The sequence below is a fragment of the Drosophila teissieri genome, chromosome X, assembly GCF_016746235.2.
Source record: "Drosophila teissieri strain GT53w chromosome X, Prin_Dtei_1.1, whole genome shotgun sequence".
NCBI lineage: Eukaryota > Metazoa > Arthropoda > Insecta > Diptera > Drosophilidae > Drosophila > Drosophila teissieri.
Genome location: NC_053034.1, coordinates 7,296,650 through 7,317,390, shown reverse-complemented (window position 1 = coordinate 7,317,390; position 20,741 = coordinate 7,296,650). Strand labels below are relative to the sequence as shown.

At 38.2% G+C, this 20,741-nt stretch overlaps 2 protein-coding genes and 1 long non-coding RNA gene across 6 annotated transcripts; 2 read left to right on the top strand and 1 right to left on the bottom strand.

The window, feature by feature from the left end:
• The first annotated feature begins 1,444 nt into the window (after positions 1–1,444).
• On the top strand, positions 1,445–4,770 carry LOC122623540 (calcitonin gene-related peptide type 1 receptor). The gene is made up of 9 exons (XM_043802755.1): positions 1,445–1,631; positions 2,066–2,366; positions 2,960–3,050; positions 3,117–3,208; positions 3,312–3,438; positions 3,498–3,599; positions 3,869–3,987; positions 4,134–4,207; positions 4,277–4,770. The coding sequence occupies exons 1-9, from the start codon at positions 1,445–1,447 to the stop codon at positions 4,654–4,656; spliced, it is 1,473 nt and encodes a 490-aa protein (XP_043658690.1). The 3' UTR covers positions 4,657–4,770.
• Positions 4,771–6,303: 1,533 nt separating this feature from the next.
• On the top strand, positions 6,304–11,660 carry LOC122623647. 2 transcript variants are annotated; one of them, XR_006326418.1, is made up of 3 exons: positions 6,358–7,736; positions 7,794–8,004; positions 8,093–11,660. It is a non-coding gene; the product is annotated as an uncharacterized LOC122623647 (long non-coding RNA). The 2 variants fall into 2 exon arrangements; XR_006326417.1 differs by lacking the exon at positions 8,093–11,660 and having other exon boundaries at positions 6,304–7,736; positions 7,794–7,945.
• A 124-nt stretch (positions 11,661–11,784) lies between these two features.
• On the bottom strand, positions 11,785–16,098 carry LOC122623726 (ELAV-like protein 2). 3 transcript variants are annotated; one of them, XM_043803040.1, is made up of 6 exons: positions 15,966–16,039; positions 15,674–15,913; positions 15,383–15,427; positions 15,035–15,292; positions 14,705–14,948; positions 11,785–13,280 (listed from the first exon to the last, which is right to left on the bottom strand). In XM_043803040.1, the coding sequence occupies exons 2-6, from the start codon at positions 15,870–15,872 to the stop codon at positions 12,956–12,958; spliced, it is 1,071 nt and encodes a 356-aa protein (XP_043658975.1). In that variant the 5' UTR covers positions 15,873–15,913; positions 15,966–16,039; the 3' UTR covers positions 11,785–12,955. The 3 variants fall into 3 exon arrangements, with proteins under 3 accessions (XP_043658975.1, XP_043658974.1, XP_043658976.1); XM_043803039.1 differs by having other exon boundaries at positions 15,674–16,098; XM_043803041.1 differs by having other exon boundaries at positions 15,683–16,098.
• Between the last annotated feature and the right edge of the window lie 4,643 nt (positions 16,099–20,741).

The window sequence follows — 20,741 nt, the reverse complement described above, 5'->3', positions numbered from 1 at the left end:
AAGAATATTTAATTACGACTTCTAAGCAAAAAGTAAAAGAATATTTGTTTTGCTAAGCAACAAATAAAAGAATACCTAATTACTTATGCCAGTAGAAGAAGAAAGAAAGCCATAATTATTTTACTAACAGCCTGTTCCTGCGAGCATTTTTGTTTTGGCGCTATTATGTTGCCACTATGCACACTGTTTTTCTATATGTAACTAGAATAACAAGCGGAATCTGTTGAATAGGCACAGAGTTCTGTGCCACTTCACGAGTGTTTTGCCTCAAAGCGGGTTGATACAGCGGGTACACTGCAATAGATTTAATTCAAAGGAGGGCGACTGTAAATGCAATTAATGTTCATTAGTGCGTTCAAGACGGCCATTTGAATTGATGGCCAACAAAGGCGCTCCTGTCCTTGGTCCTTGGTCCTGCCAACGTCCTGGTGCTCGTCCTGGTTCCGCTCACCTGCCGCTAATTGCCTGGCCAAGACACTTGCAAAAATAAATAACATGCAAGAATGCTTAGCCAGGTATGGCGATATCCATCATGGCAAACTGTCCCAGTTTGGTGCCGTAAATTAATGCCGCAAATTAAAGTTTCGTCCTGCGAGCGTGGAAAATCATCTTACTTTGTATATGTATACTCAGTATATACACGTATCCTGCATGCCAGCTTTTCCACTGCTTGAGCAGGCTTCTGTGGAAACTCAATCAAGTGAAATGAGTTTTGATTAAAAATATAACCAGGTTAGGCTAGAACTTTGCAGCTCATCTCGCCTTTTGGGCCACGTGTGTGCGAGTGTGTGTGAGTATGCAAGTGTGTGAGTGTGCGAGTGTGTGTGCGATCGAAGTGCATTTCATTTGAGTTTTTGCCCCGTGGCATTTGCTTTGTCTCTCTGTGCGACGAAATGCAATTAAGTTCGCCCAACCACGGTTGCAGAAATAGCGACACAGTTAAGCAACGCCATTAATTAGACAATAAACTGATTTACAGCATATGTGTTCACAGGAGCGCACAGGTGGCTTGTTGGTGTGCGTGTGGGTCGCAGGACCTACGGAGCTCATGTCCCGCGTGGATATTCCATTTCCTTTGGCACCATTTCCCCGCGGGAAGGACCCCCTCGCAAATTTTCAAATTTCAAACCCAACTTGGGCAACTCTTTGAAGCCTAACCAAATTAGAAATGCACACACGAATGCACAGCCTATGGCAAAATACAGCAAAAAAATAGTATTTGAATATATCATATTAATAATTAAGTAAATATCTTAATGTAAAATAGTTAAAAATGTACTGATACTTTTATTACTTTTATTAAAGCTTTCAAATTGCCTCTGATTGATTTTTACCACGTATTACAACGTTTCAAAATTTATGGCAACTTCAAACCAATACTTCTGTTATATTTTTTCAGTGCATTCAGCCCGTGCCAAGAGTTAACCACATTGAACAGCCCACCATGGCGACATCCTCTTCAGATTCAGATTCAGATTCGGAGTCGGGAAATTTGGATGCGGGAGCCCAGGCCCAAACGCAGGATAATCTGCGCATATTCCTAAAGCATTTGTATGCCGAGTGCGTGTTTCGATACCAGAATGTCACATACGATACGGACGACCCATCATTCTCACTTGGCCCAGCAACAGGTGAGTGGCGGCCACCAGGCGTATACGTGATGTGCCACATGCCCCCGTGCACACAGCAAAAGCGAAAGCAAAAGCGAAAGAATACAAGAGGCACGAGGAGGAGAGGAGAATGAAATTAAATTACAGCCCATCTGATTTCATTTGATGCATTTCAAAGAGATGTATTTAGATATACACCAAATCATTGGCTTACTTCTTGAGGAGGCTAATTTAAACATGGGGTTTCCTTTCAATGAAAATCAGTGAAATTTCAAGACAAATTGATAAATATTAAAAGCACTTAACAACTTAACCAAATGTAACAATATTTGTTCAACACAAAGTGTCCAGCGTTTATAAATTATGAGATAAATTAGAAGTTTTTGAAAGTGCAATATTAATATACTATGTATATAAAGTAAATCCATTTTAATGGCACTTGTCGCCGTGCACAGACTACGATTCGGATTTGCCGGAGAACTTCAGTCCGGTGCCGCGATATCTGGAGAACGCCGCGATGAACGAGGGCGTTATTGACATGCGGAACGTGGACGAGGAGCTGGCGGAGAAGGAGGAGCTGATGGCCACCGTCGTCAGTGCCACGATGGCCACAAATCACAATGAGAACCGACTCTTTTGCCCCCTGAACTTTGACGGATATCTCTGCTGGCCAAGGACTCCGGCCGGCACCGTACTAAGTCAATATTGTCCCGATTTCGTCGAAGGATTCAACAGAAAATTCCTGGCCCACAAGACGTGAGTTAAATGCCCAATACTATGCACGAATATTACGCCCCCAAGGATTGCATAGATTTTCATTCCGTTCAGCGTTTCGCATGGTCAAATAAATTTCGCCATTCGTAGTATTCACTTGAACATAAACTCGGATATGGCCAGCATTTACTTTAATGTGTGCTGTGTGTCATAAACGACAATGTTTATTTACGAGTGATACAAACAGGGAAACTCTTATAGAATATACATAAGAGTTTAATATACAAACAGTTAATCTTATATAAAATGTACATTAAAGTTTGCGCATCATATTTATGCACATAAACAAACAAAAAGAGTTAGTAATGCAAGGAAATTAAAATCCTTCTTCAGCAGAGATAATCTCCCTAAGTGTACTGCTTCACTTCACTTTAAAACTTGCACTATATGTTTCCTTTGTGTTATTTAATGGATCGTATTCATACCACTTTACGCACCAGCTGAGCTCAGTTGCCTCTGGCCAAAGTTGGCTAACATGTGCCATTGTCAGGCGTGTTTTTTTTCCTTTTCTTTTTTTGGTATAAAAAACCCCCCAGCCAGTCACAATTATCGTAGTAAGCATTTCGCATTCGTAGATGCCTGGAGAACGGCTCGTGGTACCGCCATCCGGTGAGCAATCAGACCTGGTCCAATTACACCAACTGCGTGGACTACGAGGACCTGGAGGTAAGTGCAACAGCGGGTGGGGTGGGTTGGTAGCATGGGCATTAATCAAGAAAGTTGCCACTGCAGTTTCGCCAGTTCGTCAACGAGCTGTACGTGAAGGGGTACGCCCTCTCCCTGCTGGCCCTGCTCATATCGATTATTATTTTCTTGGGCTTCAAGTAAGTGTTTGTCCTCGCCCTCCCCTCGGAAACTAATGTGCGGATATCCCTTTCCGTTCCCATCCTCTCCATTCCGTTCCATTCCGTTTCGTTCCCTTCGCAGATCCTTGCGCTGCACCCGCATCCGCATCCATGTGCACCTGTTCGCCTCGCTGGCCTGCACCTGTGTGGCCTGGATATTGTGGTACCGCCTGGTGGTGGAGCGATCCGAGACCATAGCCGAGAATCCGGTGAGATGCACTGGGCGAAAGAACTGTACATAAATGCCCAATAATGCCCCACTTTGCAGCTCTGGTGCATTGGCCTGCATCTGGTGGTGCACTACTTCATGCTGGTCAACTATTTCTGGATGTTCTGCGAGGGCCTGCACCTGCACCTGGTGCTCGTTGTGGTAAGTTATACTCTTATATTCGCATTACATTCGCATCTGGCATGGCCATGCAAATCTGTGTAATTGCCCAGCAGCAGCAGCAAGTCTGCATTCTTTATGAGCGACTTCTGTGCATGACAGTTGTGGATATCCGACTATCCGCCGACTTGGCAATGCGCTTCACCCCCAGCAATTTGTCTGAGAGCGAAATTGCAGCGTCAAGTTGAGATGTCAGGAATGTCCGTCCAAATGCTGACTTATCCCCTCACCCCTCTCCATCTACTTGCCAGGTCTTTGTCAAGGACACGATTGTGATGCGCTGGTTTATCGTCATCAGCTGGTTCTTGCCGATTCCCATAGCCATCGTCTATGGCCTGGCCAGGCACTTTAGCAGTCCGGACAATAAACAGTGAGTCTTGGCCAATGGCTGCCACATTATTGCCCAATCACTTTCGAGTCATAAACACTTGATTTAATGTTGCAGTGCAGTTAACTACACTTGCATTGCATACGCCATTTTGCATAGTAGTTACATTTGATTTCACACTCTTGCAGCTGCTGGATAACGGACAGTCTCTACTTGTGGATCTTCTCGGTGCCCATAACTCTGTCGCTGCTGGCCAGTTTTAGTAATATTCACAATTTCTTTTCAAGCACACATATATTGTTGTTAAACTCTTTGCATTTCATTGAAACAGTTTTTCTGATCAACGTGCTGCGTGTGATCGTGAGGAAGCTGCATCCGCAGTCCGCGCAGCCGGCACCGCTGGCCATCCGCAAGGCGGTACGGGCCACCATTATCCTGGTGCCGCTCTTCGGACTCCAGCACTTCCTGCTGCCCTACCGTCCGGATGCCGGCACCCAGCTGGATCACTTCTACCAGATGCTATCCGTGGTGCTGGTCAGCCTGCAGGGCTTCGTGGTCTCCTTTCTGTTCTGCTTTGCCAACCACGATGTCACCTTCGCCATTCGCACGCTGCTGAACAAGTGGCTGCCCAGCTTGGTGACTCCGCCGCCGGCCGGGAGTAATACTGGACAGATGGCCACGACCACGCCCAGCCGAGAGTTGGGCGTTTAAGGCGTACCACACGAGGGTCGATCGAAACATTGACCGCATCGTCGAGCAAAGATTTTGATGTGCTATCTCTGCTATACTCGTATCTGTGCTCCGTACTCCCTGATGACAACTGATTTGTTTTCACCGTGATTCTTTTTAAAATGAACACTTATTTTTTTCAAATTTATTAGCCAGGGTTATTAGGCCCGAAATGCATTTACAAATTGAAAGCTCTAGTCATATGAATTATCCATTAAAGAGAAATAGTTTGCTTTAAAAAGTGCTGACCAGAGAACTGCAAGTGCAGTGCCGATCACATTTGCCACTCATAACGAAAAACAGAGAAGGCAAGTTTAACTTTATAAATGTAGAATTTTTCTTTTTAAAATGATAAAAAATACAAAACATGCAGCCACAGAAGCCGCAGCCAAAAGTCAGAAACTTAAGCGTGCCCCTCCATTTCCCCCCCAGGTATTCACCCCTTTCCTCAAGCTCTTTCCACGTCAGAGCTGACAGCTGGTTGTAGCTCCTGGAAATAGCTGGCTCAGGCACTTCCTCCAGTAGGTCGAAATCACATTATTGATATCCTCTGCTGCCACTTATCACATATCACTGAACCACTCACTCGCAATTACTATTTAAAAAAAACATCGAAAAAGTTGATAGCTTACGTAGGACTTTTGAGAATCGCAGAGGAGGGCACTTATATTTTGGTATTATTTAGTATTAAATATTTAGTATTATTTAGTATTTAGTATTATTTAGTATTTAGTACTTAGTATTATTTGGTATTTAATACTTAGTATTATTTGGTATTTAATACTAAGTATTATTTGGTATTTAGTATTATTCATTAGTTTCTTTTAATGTAACGTAATACTTTATGCTATCTTAATTATAATTATACATAAACTTATAATTGTTTAGCGAGTGCACTTAGAGTGCCGGTGGCTTGCTGCAGTTCTCTGGGAAATTCTTCTGAGCGCTTACCATAAAAACTTAATTTCAAACTCTTTTGAGGAAGTATATAAAGCATAGTTATAAGCATTAAGAAACAAAAAAATATATATACAAAATCTAAGCTTGAACCTAGAAAACAAGAAACTATGTATGCCATATATATTGTTATTTAAATTTGTACCTGGGGAATTGCCCTCCACATATTTAGGTTTCACAAAGCTATCCATAGCAAACTAACTATGTCATATCCAGAGAAATTGCGGGAAACAAATGCCAAGAATTTACACAGAAATTTCCCCCGATGATTTAAGTGCAAAATCATATGCGTTTTATTTTATAATAGAAAATATATATTCAAATCCTGAAAGGATATGAAAAGAGACGCAGAATGAAACATACGTACCCGTGTACCTAAGGAACCTAAGGCCCTTAATAATAATATTTAATAATGTTAAGATAACATAAATATATACATATGTGCATTGTTTGGACCTTTAATGTAGCTGACAGATATTAATGATATTTATTCAACATAACCCAGCACACTTACATACATACGTAGCGAATAAATCATGTTAACTGCAAAGAAATCGTTTGATTGCCAAATATAATACTTGGAATAAAAACAACTTGGGTTTTTGGTAAATTTTTCATTCAATTTTATTTCATTTTTTTTGCGGATTTTCTCTTGTCATATTTTTTTATTTTTATTTTGTATACCATTGCTTGCCGGCTTTTTGTTGTTTGGTTTTAGTTTTTGTTATCAAGTTTCGTTTGGATTTCGTTTTAAAATTGTTGTTTTTTGTTTTTGTTTTTTGTTTATGAAAGAGCAAAAGAGCGTAGAACAAAACTAATACATACAATAAAATACAAATATAATAATAATTTACATACATTCATATAATTTATATGTACGAGTATAGTAAAATTTACGTTTTCATCTTATCGCTTTTGTTTTTCAATATAAGTTATATAATAATATGCATCTAAATTTGTGTCACCTCGTTATCATTTCCTTCACTGTGTGAGTTTGAGTTTAAGTGTGAGTGTGTGTAAGTGTGATCGGTTCGTTTTGTGTCTGTGTTAGTTAGATATATTTGTGGTAAATACATACAAATATGCGCCTATCCATTTAGATAAATTAGAGGCCTGCAGGAATCCACTGCGAATTAAATCCATTAGATTTGTGAGAAAATTACACAATAATTACGAAAATTTATGAATTTCTGAATTCGCGTTTGCTGCATGAATTCTTGATCGAAAACACTTTATTATGATGCAGGCCTCCAATATATTTTACGTTTGTTGTATGCATGACATTAAGTTGGAGCATTTCGTTAGCTGATGGGCGGTTTTTCGGGTTTTTGGGTTTTCGGGTTTGGATTGTGTGACTTGGAGGGTGTACAAATCAATTGAAATAGTTCTACTCAGGGTCTACGAATACAATATCGAAATGTGAGTAAGTAAGCATATTTAAAAGTAAGGTAAGTACATGGGTATGCGGTATATGGTTAACTAATTGGATAAGTACGATCGCAGGGTAATGCATAAATAGGTGCTGCCCCATGGATTTGCACGAAAAAGTATATTAATATTTTGTACGATACGCTATAGACAATAATAATTAGCATACACAATCAAATGGATAATAATTAATTAAGTTTGAAGTTGAGTTATGACTTTTTAATTGCATTTTTATAATTATTTTGATTTGTGATCTTCTCTTCTTGCTCACACACACACACATATGTAGTTGGCTTACATATATATGTATATAACGGTTATCGATTTTTCTTATGCACAAAATTGATTTAAATATTCTTGCGATTTTTGTTTTCAATTTATTTTTGTTTTGTTTTCTTTTTTTACTTACAGTTGCGGTCAAAATAATAGTAGTGCCGGTGAAGCAACACGTTATTTCTCATTATTTCCTCTATGCCTTCACATATTCAAATAATTTTTTCACACAAGTGACGTTAATTCTTTGCTCTCTAAGAACGTAAAGTTATTTTCGGTTCTCTCTTCGTTTTACATTCTTTTTCGGCTTTAATTGCAAGGATGCACTTGTTTGACCCAGTCAAAATAATAGTAGTGCCAGCTAAATTGACAAGAATAATTAAATTTAATCGCTTTTTAGCCAGGTTTGTGGTATTTTACAATACTCTTGCGCGTTTTTTAACAGTTTCTATCATTTTTAGACTCTTCTTTGAAATTAGGTACAGAATATATGGGGCGTGGCAAACACTGTAATGCCGAGAGGCGGTAACTCATTAAAAAACTGATTTTTTCTGGAAAGACTTATGTCAGGGTGCAAAATATTATCGGATGCTCTTCTACAATGATTAGAAATGCAATCAAATATGAACCAACAAATGAAACTCGTGGTCGGTTCAAGTTATTGACCAAAAGGTCAGTAGATCGCTTAACAAGACAGGCAAGAAGCAATCCTTTCGGGTCCACTGCAGCCCTAAAAAAAATCTTGTAAAATTAATTTTAGTTTGGAAACAATAAGATGTCTCGGAGATGAAAACCTCATTTCAAGAAGTCCACGAAAAGTGCCGTTACTAACAAAAAAACATGCAGCAAGTTATGCAACATTCCGTTTGAAGTTTGCAAGAAAGCACTTGAATTGGCCTTTGGAGAAGTGGAGTAATATTTTGTGGTCGGATGAGTCCAAGATAGTTTTGTTTGGAGGCAATGGCTCTCGGGAGTTTGTTAGACGACCACCCTTGTCTGACTTTTTCCCGAAATATACATTAAAAACGGTTAAGCACGGTGGTTCAGCGATTATGATTTGGGCGAGTTTTTCGTATTATGGAGTTGGGCCAGTGTATTGGGTAAAATACATCATGGATCGTTATTTATATGTAAAAATTTTAAACAAGATGATGCTCCTATATGCCTTCGAGGACATGCCACTTGTTTGGACTTTTCAACAGGACATTGATCCAATACATACAAGTAAACTCGCCAAAGAGTGGTTCGCAGCCCATCAAGTCGAAGTCATACAGTGGCCCGCAGAGTCAACCGATCTCAATCCAAGTGAGAATTTGTGGTGTGACGTTAAGAGAGCAATCTCAGAAATAAAACCGAGTAATAGCTTTAAACTCTGGAAAGCTGTACAAAGGTCATGGGACTCTGTTCCTGTGCAAAGATGCCAGAATTTAGTTGATTCCAGGCATAAGCGCTGTGCGTCTGTTATAGCCAACAAAGGCTATTCAACAAAATACTAAAATAAACATTAAATATAGGGCTATTACATAGTTTTTATCATTTAAACTTAAAATGTTTTATTTGGCTGTGATGCTGTTTGAAAAAATGCACTACTATTATTTTGACCGATCAAATTTAGGTCCATTTTAACATTTTCATTTCTTTCTGAAAAGTCTTATGCATTTTTCAAAGTCAATTTTCATTATTATCACCTACTATGAGTTAACTTTCATTGAAAATTTAAAAAAATTTTCTGAACACGTTTTGAAAGGTGTTTTTTTGGATTGTTTGAAAACCTCTGTGGGCACTACTATTATTTTGACTGCAGCTGTATTTACTTAGTTTGGTTTGGGCGCGTTCCGTCTGACAAAGCGGCTACGTATATTTTCTTGTCTTCTCCTTATTGTTTTTTTTTCTTATTTGTTTAAACTAACTGTTTGAATGTTGCAAGCAATTCAACACTCAACACTGATTACCGTGTTTTCTGCCTCAGGCGACCATTGAATTTTATTGAAATTTCTGGCATATTAACGCTCTTTGGCTTTTCGCTTATTTCTGTAGTTTTGCATAATCTGTCGCACGTTTTATCGTTGCTTACACACTAAATTGAAGTTTCATATTTGCTAACTTGCATGCTGAATCTCGTCTTAGATTAGTTTTTTTTGTATCGATGAAATCGCCTTAAGTGTCTAGATTTTAGTGTATATCAATAAAAATGTTGGAAGTTGATTTTCGGGTGTAGCTTCGGGAGGCGTTTCAAAATCGCTTTACATTCATTCACTTTCGGGTATTTGTTTGGAATTTGTGTTTGTTTCGTTTGGAGTTGCCGTTCGTATAGAAGATTTTCTAGGCTCAAATTCATTTTCATTTTGGTGTTGCTCTGTTACGGTTTTCGATGCGATTCTGTTTTCGGGGGCTAAATATTTCATATTTCATATTTTCGCTATCCTGGCCATACAAGTAGACGACATGTACATCTATATATATATATAAATAAATATGTATTTGTTGTGTTTAATTTTTAAATGCATTTCATGCTTAGTTGATGATTTTCATTGTTGGGTTCAGTTATAGTTTTTGCATTCTGCTGTTTTTATTTATTTGTTTTTTTTTGTTTTTTGTTTTCTTGCTGAAATGAATTTCGAAGAACTGTCGCCAACTGATCGGTGTGTGGGTTTGTGTGTATTTTTTTGTTTTATCTTCGGCTTTATTTAGCTGAATTTTAAACTTATACGCTTCGGTTAATATGGATGATTTTATTCATTTTCGTTTTTTTTTTTCGGGTAAATTGTAAGTGGCGGCGTATGAGCCGTGTATGAATGTGACCGAGTCGCTGAGTTGCGATTTGTACAACTGCGTCATAGAGTCGCCTTCCGCATACTATATACACATATGTATATATATATATAGTAGGTCAGCGTGGGCCAAAACAGCCAACTCGTGCCACATCTCCATATTGCTTTTGTGAATGACACACGCGCCTGCGCAGCAGCGTTGCGGCGGTTATTTTGCGGATATTACTTGATTACTTGATTATTCCATATGTCATATTGAGTATTGAGTAGTTTAACTAGTCGCCGGGAAGTGGAAAACGAATCAGCAATCAGCAGACCTGTTCATTTCTAATCTCTGTTCTCAGTCCTAATGGCGAAACTGCTTGCATTGTCCAGCCCGGATATGGACCGCACTGCTTGCAAGCAGTTGTCCATCGAGGACTTCCGGTCTGTTGCTGATGTCGCGTTTCTAGGTAATTTTAGGTATTTTTTTAATGTATTTCACATTTCAATTTGCTCATATTCCATTGAATTTCGCGATTCCGCAGTGGTTTCTCTTGATTTTCTTATCCTTGTGTACTTTGTATATATCGTTATACATACTTAATACCTTAATAAATTTTACTATAAATCTTTGTTTAAAAAATTTTACATCATTTATGTTATATACTTAAAAATTTGGTGTTTTCAATTTGCTTTCGCAACTTCCTCTTTGCTTGAGTTCTTTTCTTTTGGATTTTCTTCGTTTTTCGTTTTTCTAGCTTAAGATTTGTTATTCTTTTTTCTTGTATTTATTTCTTTTTAGGGTTTTCCGCCTCATGGCCCATTGCCATGTAGATGTGGCCTGACCTTTCAGCCCTAAATACACACAAAAAAAAAATTGTTTGCTTGCCTAAAAATGTCATAAGTTGAACTACAGACACACACATTGATTGTTGGTAGACTCTACTAAATGATCTCGGATTTGAAAACTAGATTATTGAAGTGAAAAATCGAATAAACAATCTTTAATTGAATTAATATAGATGCGCGTACATATAGTTCGTGTTTGATTATATATATGTATTTATATAGGCGTACAACTTAGTTAAAAACTTAGTTATACGTTAGAGAGCTTTGAAACTTAATCTGTATTTTAAATATATATTTGTATAAATGCGAGTGCTGTTGTTGTGTATTTGTGGTGTGGATCGATTTACACGGCTGAAGTTGCGGTTTTAGCTGGCCACATTACGATTTATTTTCAATCCAATTCCGATCCAATTATTTACTGATCACTTCAACTGCGAAAGCGTGTTGCCTGCTGTATTGCCAATTTTCAGGTGGGTACAGATTAGAGCTGGCAAGCCATCGCTAGTAAATTTACTACATGGCGTCATCGAAACGATCAATACTATTCTTATTATGGTAAGAAGATGGCATAGAATAAATAAACTTTTATTGTGGCCTCCAAGAAATCCAATCGATTCTATCTTAAGATCGATCGAAGTCTTGCCAGCTCTAGTTTAGGTGTGCGTGTGTGTGTGTGTGTAGATATTTGGGGGGAAAAAAGAAAACAAATTTTGTGTTTTAGTTTTTTGTGTTTTTTCTTTTTTTTTTGCATAGTTTTTGGAATAAGTCACACATTTATTTAATAATAAATATATATTTTTAGTTGTAGTTATGTTTTTTGTTTGCCTTTGTTTGGTTTCGCTTGGTTGCATTCAATAAGTTATAATAATTATAAAAATGGAATAATAAGTAGGCGTAATAATATATAATGTAATATAATATAATAAGTTTGCTTGGTTTCATTTACTTTGGTTTGCACTTGACGAATACGAATACGAATCTTAGACGACGAAAAAAAGATATTTAAATCTGGTTACATATATAATATATAATAATGGTTACAAGTGAGTGTGTTTTGGGTGTTTTGGGTGCTTTGGGGAGTTTTGTTGTTGTTGTTACGTTTGGAGGATATATCGCGGCTTTATCTTCGATTTCCGTTTCGTCTTCGAGTGTAAATCAAGGCGAATCGAATTTAAATATAAGAGCTGAATAGCACTAGAATTAATGTAATGTAATGTAAGTTAGGTTTTGCATAACGAACACAAAATACAATACAATACAATACAATACAATATATTTATGCGTATCCATTATAATAAGTACTTAGGTAAGCTGAGAGAGTTATGTTGGTAATTTCTAAATCAATAGACATTAAATCATTTGGTTAGCTTGTTTAAATACTTTGTTTAATTGAATATAATCGAATTGAATTACATATACATAGGTTTAAAAAAAAAAAATAGTTACTATATATTGCGACTTAGATCATTTTCATTCATATTTTTCCGGTTTTCTATTTGTTATTTGTTATTTTTCGTTTTTTGTTTTTTTTTATCTTTTGACCATATTACCTTCTCATATTTCTTTCCCATTTGTCGATTTATAGACAGTTGTCTGGCTCACCTCACTTTTTTCTAAACTTTTCCTTAGTTTCTGTGTTGTGTTTTTTGGATGCCTCATTCAAGCTTTATTTGTTTATTTGTTTTTGGTTTTTTTTTTTGTATTTTTTTCGTTTCCTGGATTAGTTAATAAAATTAAATTATAGAGATGGAAATAAATCAATTTTCACTAAGATTTCATTAGAATTACAATCATAATAATTTCGTTTAGCGTACAAATCAAATGATAGGCATATCATAAACTCGCGCTAAATTTCGCAATTTCGACTACACTGTCCTTGTCATTTCATATCATATCATAATCATATCATATCATATCATATATCTTATCAGATCAGATCAGATGAATCTATAGTCTAGGTGTTGTTAAATCAAACAGATCGTGGAGTATTGGAAAGGTCTAGTCCAGATTGGCTGGTTCGCCTAAGTGGTCTTGGTCTTGTTAGTCTTAAAGCTGACCTGCAGCACCCGATTGCCGAGGGTATATCCGTTCAGCGACTGAATGGCCACCACGGCCTCATCGTAGTTGGTCATGGTCACGAATCCGAATCCCTTGCACTTGCTGGTCTGCAGATCCCGGATCACCTTCACCGACTGCACGGCTCCGAATGGACCGAACAGCTGCCACAGCACATTCTCCTCGGTTTCCGGGGCCAGGTTATAGACGAATATGCACCATCCGGATCCAGTCATTGCGTTTCCCGGCAAGATCGAGTTGGCCAATAGGTCGCCAGCCAGCGGTGAGTACCTAAAGTGCAGTTGCGATTCAAGCCGGTGGTGAGATAAGAGAAATTAAATTAGTTATGTGCCAATCGTGCAGTGTGTCGACATCAATGTGAATTTTGGTAATTTCTAGGCCCTTCTTCTCTGCACCCAACTAATCGATCGCTTGGTCGCAGAATTTCCAAAGTACATGCTAATTTAGTGTACAAAATCTATTTTAACTGGGTACTCATTCAAGTACCAACACTTTAGTTAAGACCTCTCCTATTGCTCAAAACTGTGGTTAGTCTATCAGTTTTTAATATTAAAAGAAATCCATTTACTTCTAAGACAATTTCATTTGATCTCAGCGCTTTCAAGGTGCATGCACATAAACTTATATGTATTATAGGTTTTTGAACTATCTTTAAGTTCGAAAAATGATTAAAGATAGATGAATTGACTTCGCGATGTTTAAGATACATGCTATGTACAGCGCAAGTAATTAATTATTTAATTAAATTTCATATATTACGCCTTCCCTTATCAAATATTTATGTATTTCAACTTTATTTATATAAACTTTTATATAAAAAACTGCGCTATATTGTTGAGTTATTGCCATGGTTTTTCGAATATTAAAAAAGGATTCAAATCATAACAACAAACATCAAACTGGAATCAAGGGTAACGGTCATGCAAAAGAAAAAATCAAATTGATGTAAGCAAAGAAAAATAAATTATAGATGGTTATTACAAAACTAAAATGTATGTACAACCACCGTATAAGGATATTCAAATTGTTGCTAGACATTTATATATATTTTGCGAATACATTTCTATGTATATTTTCAGCTAAAGAAATCATGAAACAAAGTGAAACAGCTCGCACAGATAAAATGAACAAGATCAATAAATTCACCTTCGTAGGCCCTTGTTAATCGCTAACATGGGACTCTTTCCAATGCTAAAAATGATGATAAAATGTATTTCGAAAAGACAAAGAAAGAAAAAGAAGAAATAACAAAATGTTTTGAATAATAAATACAAATTAGTTAGTCAAAGAAATGCTAAAAGATATGTATGTACGAACACAAATAAATAACGCGTTTCAAGTTAAACTCAGAAGTTTATACTTAAGGATAATAATAAATATTTGTAGTTCCAATTCACCTTACAGCTTAGTTGCTAAAAAAAAAATATACCTGCGCATATTTACCAAGATCATAACTGTGGCCTTAGTACTCAGTATTTATTCAGTGAAATAGTTTACGTAATAAAAATGTCAAATTCTTTAGAGGCTTGATGCGTATCTTAAGTGTCATTTGTTTCGTGAGAAACAGATAAAATGGGTTTGAATTTCGAATTATTTTCTGCTGCAGCTGAATGAATACCGAGCCTAGGGATGCGATTTTCCCCAACAGATATAAATGGGTTTTTCTTTGGCTTTTCTGGGGTCTTAATACGAACCTAATGCGACCGGCGGAGGGCAGAGCTCCGGCCAAGCGACGAGTGGCAGCTGCCGCCTGGGGAGTCAAGTAGGCGGTGAGGGGCGGGGCAATCTGGGCCTTGGCACTGTTGCTCGGATTGTTGGCGAACTTGACGGTGATCGGCTCGGCATATCCCTTGGGGGTCTTGCCATTCAGCTCCTGGATGGCCCGCTCGGCTTCGTTGCGCTGATCGAAGCGTATAAAGCCGACGCCCTTCGATAGACCTGCGTGAAATGATATACATTTATCATTATTGGAATGGAAATAGATGGAGATTAGGTGGTAGAAGATAGAGGAGGGCAGGACTCACCAGAAATATTATCACAGAGTATACGAGATGTAATTATTTTGCCGAACGATGCAAACATCCCCTCCAAGTCTGGTTGTGATAGATTTTTCGGAAGACCCGATACATATAAATTAGCACCCTTAATAGATTCTGAGCTTGGACGGGCGTATGATACTTTAATAACCTTGTTCTGCAAACGCAGACCGTTCAGGGTGTTCACAGCCTTCTCAGCATCCTCGGCCCTGACGTAATTAACAAAGCCATAGCCCAGACTCTGACCTAATAATAATCGTGTGATAATAATATTAATAATAATAATAATAATTATAATAATAATTATATTGATTAGACATATTTTGGATAACTTACCTTGCTGCAGTGCCGGGTTGAGAGCGGTCAACGATGCTGGCAAGACTGAAATGAATGCATAAACAAATTAGTTTAGTTAACTATGCTAGAACGATCAATGAACAAAAGGGGAAGAAGGGGGAGCTAACGATTTTGATATGAACTAAATTAAACGAAATATCAGATTAACTTTTAAGAGCTGGCTATCAAGATGTTGCAGCTTCAGCTGATTCATCGTTTACAGCCAGCACTTGGATTGGGAGCATGGGGATATATAGGGAAATAGTCGTAGAAGCATTGGTTAATATTTACCCAAATTACCTGAGACTTTATCACGCACCAGTTTGCAACTCTCGAGCTCACCGATGCTGGAGAAGAGCGATCGCATCTCCTCCTGCGTCATGGTTTGCGGCAGATAGTTGACAATCAAATTGGTGCGCGACTCATCATTGCTGCCATCCACGGATCCGTTGGCACTGCCGTTCTTCACTATGTCCATGGCGTTGGTCATTGTGATTGTGGTTCTGATCCTGTTCCTGTCCTGATTTAGTCCTTCTTTTTGTGGTTAGTAGCTAATCTCACTGCTTGGTTGGTTTTCGCTTACAAGTTAGAGCTGCTCCTTATTCGTTTGTTTTTTGTTTGGAGGGGGGATTTCTAGCGCTTTGCACAAGTCCCGCGTAAAGTTAGTTTTTTTTCGCAGATTTTATTTCGGCTTTTTTGGGGGATTTTTTGGGGGGTTTTAGATCAACTACGATCGCGAAAAAAATGTATTTGCTTTTTAAGTTATGTTTAGAGCGTTCTCTGTCTAAAACGTTTAAAATTTATTTATGTCTGACTTGAATTATGTCGTACTTTGATTTGTGTTTTTTTATTTGTTTATTTTGATGGTATTCTTTTGTTTTCGTTTAGATAAAAGAGTAAATTTTGCTAAATGTGTTTACTTCCTATTTTTGCTTCTCCGAATGTTAAAGATTATTATGATCTTTAGTTGTAGGTCTTTTGGTTTTGTTTTTCGTTTTCTTTGTTTTTGGTTTTATATAAAATTGCAAAAATGCAAAAAGATAGCAATAATTTGGTTTTCTTCCGTTTTATTATACTTTTACTAAATTTGCGCTGGTTTTTGGTTTTATCTTTGACTGGAACTTAGCTTTGGTTTTCAAATATACATTCATATACCATATATATATATATGTATATATATATATTTAGTTAGTTGTGTTATCCGTTATCCTCTGTATATATATGTATATACCGCTTGAATATGATTATTCGTTAATGTTTGCTTTAAATTAATAGTAGTTGGTTTTATTTGGTGGTGTTTGGTTTTTGTTGACTTTTCCTTCTTATTTCTTTTTTTGCCTCGTCTGTTCTGTTTGCTTTTCCCCTGCGGTTAAAAAATCCCTCTTTTTCGGTGATCCGTTTCTTTTCTCTGATAAATGATGGCTGTTCGATTGCTCGCTCGTTTTCACTCAATCTGCAAAGAAGATTTCAAAAAGAATGTTAGTTTGAAAGGCTAAGAACAAATTCAGTATAATTGCATAGCCCATCTTTATCCTAAATTACTTTCGGTGGACTGCACACACACAATGCTCCAATTTAGCAGCTCACTTTGATAACATCGTTCGGGGTTGATAACACTAGTGCTTTAGCACTTTAAAGTTTAGAAAATTCTCTTCACGGACCCTGCAATTTGGCAATATGGTTGCTATCACGATGAAAAGTGCCCGATAAGCGTGTTTCACACACGGCTTGCCAAGGACATCGAGTGACTACTGTCACCAATACCACCACCACCATCATCACCATCACCATCACCACCACCTTTGCCACTACAGTGAACACCATCCACTCCCACCCCCGAATTTTCAGAGACAAGGGTAAGTCAAAGCCGAAATCTGTTTATCAAACAACAATGCGACTCCAATGGATTTTTTGCTCTCCCACTTTTTTGTCAGCGGCACAAAATGCTCGCCTAATGGCTTGGAATTTAATTAAATCGCTGTTGGCTGCATGTGATATGAAATCCCATGTGTAATGTCCTGATATATGATATGAATCGAAGGACGCTTACCCTGCATAATGAACATTTAGTGCTCCCTCCTCCATAGCGCACTTTCACAACATTCACACTCGACTGAGAACAATGGGCAAATGGTTACCAAGTAGCATTCAAAAATATACGTGTCAAATGCTAACTTCAGTTTATTAGAAAAAAAAAACGGGGAAAATGTAATAACATTGATAGCATGAACTTTGCGGAAATTAAATTGGTAATACAGAAAGAAGGCAGAGTTTCGCTGAGCAAAAAATGTGTCACATAACTGAGAAGTTTGTTTTCCTTTTTTAGAATTATTTCTCAAATGCTCTAACATTTTGGTTAATGCTGCACAAACATATTCAAAGGCATTAAATTATAGAGATATTATTACTATTGTTAAAAATAATCTTAAAAAATGATTTATTCACTTGAAGAACAGCTCATTTTGTTTTATTAAAAAAAAGAAAAGGACACAAAGTGCATTTCCCAGTTGGTATTAGAATAGTCAAATATCCTTCTGATTTGTATACTTTTGTATCCAATAGGAATTTCGTTAGGGGTTGAAAGGACGTAAAGAAGGACTTCCTAGATCCTGGCCGCCTCCGGCATTGGTGTGAGTGAGTGAGCGTGTGTGTGACTGTGTGTTGGTGTTGGTGAAGGGACTGCATTGAAAATAGGGTAAAAACCTGACGCGAAAAACAAACAAACGGGCCGCATGTCCTGCCATAATGTCCTGTTTGGGCCGGGGTCATTGAACGGAGGCCGGGTTTCGGTTTCGGTTTTTCACTTTTCCGCCTGCGTCTTTGCACCACATTGCCCACACCCGGTTGTTTGCCTTTTTTCGCTCTGTGCAGGGATCGCGGCATATCTAATGGGGTTTGGCTCCCAACAGCTGTTACGGCGTTCGTTGAACCCGAATAAAAGGTGCAATACTGGGCCAGAATGCAAATGCACTGAGCGAAAAGCCTTTGAAACGCCCAACAAACGGAATTCAACGGTTGACAAGAGCAGCAAGATTTTAACGTATGCAGATTGTTTCATTTGAAGATTACAATAACCATGCTAGCATCTTTTTCGCGCAGTGTGCGAAGGAGGTGAGGACCGAGATAAAAAGAAAATTGCACAAAAGGCATGGCGAACAAAAGGAAGTGCAGTGGGGGAGTCTGCTCCTCGTCCACAAGGATGCAGGATTCAAGCCGGTAGCATCCGTTAATTGTGCAGCATGGCGTGGCACAGGATAATGCACACGACCCCCGCACACCACCCCCCATCCACCCCCTGCCGCACAGCCCACTGAAAAGAAGCCGGCGAAGGAGAAGCGAAAAATGTGTAATTGACACTTTTGCGCCGATATCTGTGACCTCATTTGCGAATGTGTGTCGCCTGACATTCGTCGAGGGCCTTGAGGAGGGTCAGGATACACATGTGACTCCTCAAGTCCCTGAAAAGAATGGAAGAATGGCAGAATGGGAGAGTCCTTAAAGGCGATATGCACAGGACATGGAATGCGGAAGGCAGAATTGCTTAGAAGCTTAAAGTATTGCTAAGCCTCTGCTTCAATTACTCAAGCGCCTCATTATTATTATCAAATAATTGCATTTTTTAAATACTTAAACTATACATATCAGAAATATTAGCCTAGGGTAGTCACATTGCAATAGGGTTCTTATACATGTAAGTTTATAGCCCTTTTGTTTGACAATATTAAAAATAAAATGTAAAATGCAATTATAGCTATTATAGAAACTATTGTTATAGCTATTGTTATAGCTATTATTATTCTGATTGTTTAGGCCGCCAGGAAAACAAATACGAGGTGTCATGGAAATTTTCAATGGCGCCCCCAACTTATCGATTTATTTCGGTGGGCCCATTTGGCTAAGAATAAATACATTGATGGCTGGATAAAGTTGATTAGATCATGGGCATAAGCATAACCACTTACGTGCTTCGCTGGCGAGACGAAATCGAAAACAGTTGCGGGGAGCGAGGTGCGGTTGAGAAGTTACACTGTCATACAGTGTGTTCTATGTTTGTGGGGGGAGCGGGGAATTGAGACCGACTGACTATATAATAGATGTATATTGATTGCACAAAAAAAAGTATGTTCTTTCGCGTCGACTCGCTCTCTCACTCGCTTGCTCTCTTTTCGGTCTGCACACTCCTTTGTCCAACGATTTCCTGGCTATATAGTATATATATCATATATGTATATATATCGCAGATTGGGCATCCGGCGTAGTAGTTTATAGACAGACACTCGAAGCACACACTCGAAAAAAATGCGAAAGAAAATTGGAATTCGAATCGGAATCCGGAATTTGACTAGGGTCTGTGAGCGGCGACTTTTGCCAAGTGTTCTATAAGTTCTATAATACAGAATTATATATTGCACGATGATCGATGTCGAGTCCCGGGAATTGCACGGTTTTATTGCTTGGTTTGGTTTCTAGTTTTCTAGGCTTTCTGGGTTTGCTAGTTTTCTAGTTTTCTAGTATTCTAGTTTTGTTTTGTTTTAGGTAAAAAACCGAGAACACAACAAATTCGTAACTGAACATACATATATAGAAGTATATATACAACACAAAAACCGGTGCAGAGGAGTAAAAAATTATAAATGAATGTTCTCGAACGAGAAACACAACCGAATGGAATCAAACCGAACGAAAGCAACGGACGAACACGTACGACTGAATCGAATAGAGGAATACGGCGTCAGGACTTGCCTTTCAGACCGAAACATCTATATCCACACATACATACATATATGGACACAGATGTATTCATATACATATATCCTAGCTAGCCGTATCCTTGCATCCTTGTCGCCGGCCCCCAAAGCGGCGATGGGTGCAACAGAGACGCAGCGATCCGGCGGAATGAAAGAGAGCGAAAGGCACTACCACCACCAACGAATATCCTTGCACCAGTCCCTCTCTCTCTCTCTCCCTCTCTCTCTCTCCCTTTCTATCTCTCGCTCTCTCTGGCAATCGCTGTCTCCCTCTGAGGTCCTGCCGGTACACACCCTTTTTGGGAGAGCGGCAAGAGAGCACAGGACACGCACACCGGCAGCCAGAAATGGGGGGATGGCAAGCAAGTGAGGTGGGGCAGCAGAATCCTTGCACAAAAAGAAAGCATGCAATTTTTGAATATTTATAATTATTAATTTATTATATCTTTATTTTAGATTGGGAATTTGGATTAATTATATTATTTTGATGTATTATATTACATCACATTCCTTTTTAATGTATCTTTTTCACTTATCTAATCATAATAAATATTAGTTCCTTATTTCAAAAATAAAGATCTTAAGTTGCAATGTACGTATTATTTACCTAG

Bases quoted from the DNA above. Each gene is read 5' to 3' on its own strand.
- LOC122623540 (XM_043802755.1), top strand. From the start codon at position 1,445: ATGGCGACATCCTCTTCAGATTCAGATTCAGATTCGGAGTCGGGAAAT. The intron at 3,209-3,311 runs GTAAGTGTTTGT...TTCCCTTCGCAG, and splicing joins ATTATTTTCTTGGGCTTCAA to ATCCTTGCGCTGCACCCGCA. The intron at 3,600-3,868 runs GTAAGTTATACT...TCTACTTGCCAG, and splicing joins TGCACCTGGTGCTCGTTGTG to GTCTTTGTCAAGGACACGAT.
- LOC122623726 (XM_043803039.1), bottom strand. From the start codon at position 15,872: ATGACCAACGCCATGGACATAGTGAAGAACGGCAGTGCCAACGGATCC. The intron at 15,293-15,382 runs GTAAGTTATCCA...GATTATTATTAG, and splicing joins CAACCCGGCACTGCAGCAAG to GTCAGAGTCTGGGCTATGGC. The intron at 13,281-14,704 runs GTTCGTATTAAG...ACTGCACTTTAG, and splicing joins CCCTCCGCCGGTCGCATTAG to GTACTCACCGCTGGCTGGCG.